This window comes from Osmia bicornis, chromosome 5 (genome assembly GCF_907164935.1).
Source record: "Osmia bicornis bicornis chromosome 5, iOsmBic2.1, whole genome shotgun sequence".
NCBI classification, from domain to species: domain Eukaryota; kingdom Metazoa; phylum Arthropoda; class Insecta; order Hymenoptera; family Megachilidae; genus Osmia; species Osmia bicornis.
In genome coordinates this window covers 10,940,725-10,946,997 of record NC_060220.1, presented here as the reverse complement: position 1 = coordinate 10,946,997, position 6,273 = coordinate 10,940,725, and the positions used below count along the sequence as shown (strand labels likewise).

At 35.0% G+C, this 6,273-nt stretch overlaps 1 protein-coding gene across 1 annotated transcript; it reads right to left on the bottom strand.

Annotated features, from left to right (window-relative positions):
- Positions 1–4,031: 4,031 nt before the first annotated feature.
- Positions 4,032–5,099, bottom strand: LOC114882491 (MFS-type transporter clz9-like). Its single transcript, XM_046285614.1, has one exon. The coding sequence runs from the start codon at positions 5,097–5,099 to the stop codon at positions 4,032–4,034; it is 1,068 nt and encodes a 355-aa protein (XP_046141570.1).
- Between the last annotated feature and the right edge of the window lie 1,174 nt (positions 5,100–6,273).

Below are 6,273 nucleotides of genomic sequence, written 5' to 3'. Positions count from 1 at the left end.
GTTCGAAACTTTTCCGTATTCACCGCACTCGTGGCTCGAATCAATTAGACTAATAACTTTGAAATTGACACTGAAAAACTTATACACTTCCTAACTGCACAAATTCAACGAACGAGCATTGAAAAGTATCCCACCGCTGCCACCAAAAATTTTGTTACGTCGCGAGCGAGTGATACGGCGCGCGACGTACAAAAATAAAAAAAAAAGAAATAATAAGAAGATAATTAATTTATTAGGCGTTAATACGCGGATGAGAACGGTATTTTCGCTGCCACCAGTCCCGATCGCGCTCGACGATGTTAGGTCGTTAACGATCGGAACAATTAAAAAGAATCGTTTAATTTTTATAGTAAGATTCTGAAGTTGTTATATTGAGTTCGTCAATGCTCTAGTCCCATACGGGCCCCTCGTGCGAATTTGTGCAAAGATGGTTAGCGTGAATGTTAGGAAGGAAGTGTGTTAAACTAAAATGAATCTGAAATTAGTTATGTGTAACAAAAGAAATATAATTTCAAAAAAAGGAAAAAAAAAAGGCATAACAGTAATTAAATTGGTTACAAAGAATTCGAGCTGTTAGGAATATAGAAAGAAAAATTGCAATTTAGATATATGTTTAACAAGATCGGCGAAATTCGGTTATATTGAAAACTGTTGAGTCGTAGAACAGAATTTAAAGTTGATTCGAGCGGCGATTTCAATGAGCAATTAAATTACGATGAGAGGAAAACGGTCCCAAGGGGAAAGACTTCCAAAACCAAACGGTTTCATGGGCCGCCTCTCATTTCTGCGAACGGAATTATTATTACGATTGCGAAATGTTCTTCGATACCTTCGATAAACGTTGAACAGAACGATCTCGGGGGAAACTTCCAGAACACGCGGTTTCAAGATCGCCCGTTTTGCCTCACTAAATCCAGATTCGTCGTATTGGACAAAATGAAATAGATAAACTTACCAAGCTCGATGTTAGATAATATAAAATATTAGTAAATTTGCTCAGTGGTCGTTGGTGTTGTCTAGAAATCTGGAAAGGCGAAGAAAAGATGAGAAACCTGTCACACGCACTACGCGTTCGCGACCGGCCTTTCTACGGTGTTACGGTTACGAGACGATACGAAAACGAATTTCAAAACGACGCGACGCGGAAAAAGATAAATATTAATTAACGGCGATTTTAAAAACGAAAGAGAAAAGATAGAATATTGAAAAGTGTGAAGTTTTACGTATTCGTAAAAGTCTTTTACGCGGAAACGTGAACCGCAATCTCCCGGCACTCTGCCTTTTGTAAGGACTTTACCGGTCAGCTAATTACAACGATTTTCACGCGTAAACTACTGCTTAACGCGAACACGGGCTCCCCGTCACGTACCTCACGATTTTTCGACGAAGAGTGATTTGCCTCAGTCAAGCGATCGTATCTCAGGGTTCGACCCGCGATCATGGGCCCAAAGTGGGGACATCATTTGGCAAATCAGGGTACGTGTCGAAGGGGAAGGCCCGCGCGTATTGGTTTTGTATAAGCGCGTTTCCCGAGTTCTCATCCCTTCTTGACCTTTCTTCCGACTCTGTCTTTCCGTAAGCTATCTCTTTCCTTTACCCCTCTAACGCCTAGTGAATTTAATGCGTCTCAGTTTCTATACTTCTGGAATATTCTACTACGCCCTTTGTCTGAATTTATTATCGAAGAGGCTTTTATAATGATATTTGCAAATAGTATTTCGGCAACGAAGAGCATCTAGCCCCCTTTTTAATAGATGTTTAACTTACTATTGAATGGCTAATGATAAATAATGCAAAATCATTCCGTTATTATTTGTACCTGACGGTTTACGAAAAAGGCAATCGATATTTATAATTACTATCAAATCGCGGATATATGCAAATACGTTACTGCATTTAATCGTTGTTAGCTCCGCGTGCATTGATTGTTAATGGTTTTGAATTTTCTAAACGCTCCACGTTTAACGTTTAGTTCATTGTCGATGTTTATTGCCTTGATCGACCTTCGTTTGGAACGTTCTTGAACGTTGGTCGACAATTTCAAACCTCAGTGGTTGTCACGCAAACCCTCGCATTCCATAGTCACTCAAACAGTTTCATTCCGTTTCATACCAATTATTTCGAACTTAATTGCATTCATTCCTTGTGGAAAGGTCGGCTGACGCATGCTTCGCAGGTAGGAGAGGTATCTCCCTAGCAGGGGAGAGCGATAGTTTTCTTTGTACGGCACGGTCAAGCTGGGAATTTTCCAAGTGCGTCGCACTGCTTAACCGCGCGGCGGAGGATGTTTACGATACCTCTCCCTTAACGGTTTCGACTTTCTAAATTTTCGAACTACGCAGTTTCGGGTAGGCAATCATCTCAAGGAAAGGTTAACTTTGTATTATTTGAAAGAGCTAAATATAGCCTCCTTTGTGTGCCTCGTCTGGGATTATTTCCAAGTGCTTCGCACTGGCGAGGTACGCAAACTTGGTATACTAACGGTTGAACTATTGAAGCTAATAAGAGAAAAGAAAAAGAAGAATTATTATTTTAAATCTCAAACCCCTTTCTTTGTGCTCTTCGTGTGGAATATTTTCAAGTGCAGCGCACTCAACGAAGAGACACAAGTTAAGGTAAATGTCCCCATTACCGGACATTTAAGAATGTGGCTGTTTAGAAATAGTAATTTCTTACTAATATTCAACAATATTTAAGTAAGACATAAATTATTATATTCATTGAAGTCTTTAGTTTCCCAATTGAATCGGTTTTGAAGTGTTATTTGACTATTTATACGAAAGTTATAGTAAAAATTATTTTCGATCTGAGTCCCCTCTATTGACCGACTTGTACCATCTATCGACCATCTTATGTCCCCATTATTGACCAGCAAGTTCACTTATTGTATAAATTTATATTCATCAACCTAAAGCAATTTTTATTAACATGTTATCAAAACTATAATACATTTATTAAGTTCTTTATAATAATTTTTTATTTTTTGATTCTTTTAATTTCTTCTAATTTTCGACTTTTTTCTTCAATTTTTGTCTTTTTCTGTTCCGCAGCTAGATTTCTTATTCTCTTTCTCTCTTCTTTTTCATTTCTCTTTTGCAAAGATATTTCTGCTCTTTTTCTTTTTCTTTCTTCAACTGCAGCTTGTTTCTTTTTTTTCTCCTCTTCTTTCGATTTGTGGAATATTTGCCACTGCTCAGAGGATACAACCGACGGCACCTTTTCCTTTAAATTTCTTTTCTTTTTGTTTACTGAAATTCCTGGCCAAAATAATATTTTTTGAAATGGTGTCGGTACATTTTGCACAGAAGAGGGAGGAGATACTAACTCTTCTTCTGGAAAGGAAGATTGGACATCTTCTGGATAGGAGGGATCTTCTGGAGGAATTTGATCATGATTAACAATTTGCATTTCTTCGGTTAATTCCTCAGCAAATATGACGGGGATGGATTCAATATTATTATTTGTAATGGCAGTACCCTCATTCAAATCGTCAATCAAAATTGTTTGGTTTCTCTGGTCATTTGGAGTATTATGTAAGTCTACATTTCACAATAAGAAAAATATAAAAAGTTAAGCAATAACAAAATGAAAAAAAGTAATATTTATATTAAAATCAATATAATGACAGAGTTACGAAAAAAATATGTAAATATATATCTAAATTAATTGCAAAAACAAATTTATTAAATAATTGAATAAAATTACGGTGAATAGTTATAAATAAATACCTTGTTGGATTTTTCTCCAAACAACGAACAAATTTCTATCTTCTATATTTCCATTCCACTCTCCAAAACAACCAATTTCTTTAAATTTGGTTAAAGTGGATGGTTCAATACATTTTTCAAATGACTGCAAAAACTGATTTTCTATAGGTGGTTCATTTATTAGTGAAACACGGTTTTCTGATATAACATTTAAATTTTTTACTTTCTCATATTTAAGGGCATCTGCTGAAAATGGGTATAAACCAGTGGTTCTAAAACCATTTGTAATAATTTCTTTAATGTTTAAGGTATCAAGAGCCTGCGTTAACAATTTTTTCTTATTTTGTGTCCACTTTTTAGTCGCCATTCGGAAATGATTTTACGCCATGCATGTTTTAGCGGATGGAAAAATGCCACATCTAGTGGTTGTAAAATATGCGTTGCATTAGGATACAATGCAATTAAATGTATTCCATGTTTGCTACAAAAGTTACTTAACGACATGGTTAAATGTGAAGAATGACCATCCACATATAAAACGATTGGAAATTGTATATTATTGGCAACTAACCAAGGATGAAAAACATTTGCAATATATTCATAAAAACTTTCTCCAGTCATCCATCCATTATCAGTTTTTCCAATTCCCCACGACTCAGGTATACTTGCACAAATGCTATATGGTATTCTTTCGTATGAAAATAAAATGAGAGGTGGCCCTAACATACCCTCAGCATTAACCATAAATAAAGTGGTTAAGCACTCTTTTTCATCATTTTGGACAAAATTATATACACATTTTTCGCCTTTTTTAACAAAAACTTTTTCTCCTTTCGGACATAAGAAAAAAGCACTTTCGTCACAATTAAAAATTCTGGATGGATCAATATTGCAGAGCCCATTTTTATTAAAATAGCTATTAATTTCAGCAAACCATTCACGAAGAGCTTTTTCTGTAACGGATGCTCTTGCATTCGTTAAATTTTGTGCAATTCTTTGCGTCAATTCCGGATGTCGTTTTTGAAAACTCTCAAGCCAACTGCGTCCAGGTCGGCCGTTTTTAAAAGGATTATCCCGTTTTAGTTCTTTAACTAACATTGTAACGCTATTTATAATTTGGGCTTTTGTAATTGGATATCCAGCTTTATGCATATGAAATATCCACTCAACCAACTGGTTTTCTTCTTCATCAGTTAAAACTGTGGGCGGTCCACTTCGTCTTATTGATGGTACCAACTCGTTTTTCTTATATAATAATGTCGTTTTCGGAATTCCAAAATCACGGCTGACTTTACGTATAGGTTCTCCAGATTTTATTTTATAAACTGCTTCTTTTAATTCATTTGCCGTGTATTTTACACGTTTCTGTTCTTTTCTCTTTGTTTTCACCATTGTTATTTTCTAAAGAGAATATACTTCTTATGTTACTACTTTTTATAAAATTGATAATAATACGCGTATTTAAAGTTTAATAAGTAATTACTTAAGCCTAACAATAACACTTGCTAAATGTCCGAAAATTAGCACAGATCTGTTCTCAACGTATCTATTTCTGACCACGATTTATTGCTATTATAATGATAGAAAATGAATGTTTTCTTTTCACATTATGATTCCACACATATTTCTAGTTAATTCGAGTAAATTACTATATGAATCCATATATTTTTGTAGTAACATTAATGATTTGAATAGTATCTCTAATTCAACTTTACCTTCTTAGAATCTGTCCACTTTCGTATTAATGAACAGGTCCAAATATATACCTTACTGTACTTAAGTATAAATAATAAAAATTTAAAGAATATTAACTGAAATAATAAATAAAATACTTTAATTACAATATACAAACGTTTTGGTTAATTATATCGCTTTATATGTTGCTATAAACAAAAACAAAATCATCTGGTCGCTAATGGGGGAGCGGTCGGTAATGGGGACATTTACCTTAGGGGGAGCGCGGACAGGATACGAAGATGAGAAAATCAAGTCAATACCCTTCCTTGCGCCTCCCGCAGGGGAATTTCTTCCAAGTGCAGCGCACAAAACGGGAAACGCAAGGTCGGGTTATGTAAAATACACCCGGACGTAACAACACTATATCGTTGATAATAAAATGTTACCGTCTATAAGGTCCGTGTGCCGAAGAGCGGGATTTTTGCATAACACTTTCGGGAAACGATTAAATTCTGACGCAGAACTCACCGAAAACATAGTTTCATATATGAAAGAACGACAACGGGAACAAAATTCATTACAAACATTTATAGAAGTAGAAAGATTAAATCGACGTAAAAAACCATTTGTTACAATATCTAATGCGTGTTTAATAAATTTTCCCAAATTAGACGAAAATAATTTAAAAATATTATTCACGGGTTCATACCAATTATCTCAAGCGGTGTGTTATCTTGCGGAATTAATGGACGAACATGACGCGTTAAATGTACAATATTTACAGCAAAACAATAACATTATAAAAATGAAAGTTCGGTCGCGACATATAAACGCTAAAACTTACAATTGTTACATAGAATACAAATCAAACGTAAATAGTTACGCGAGT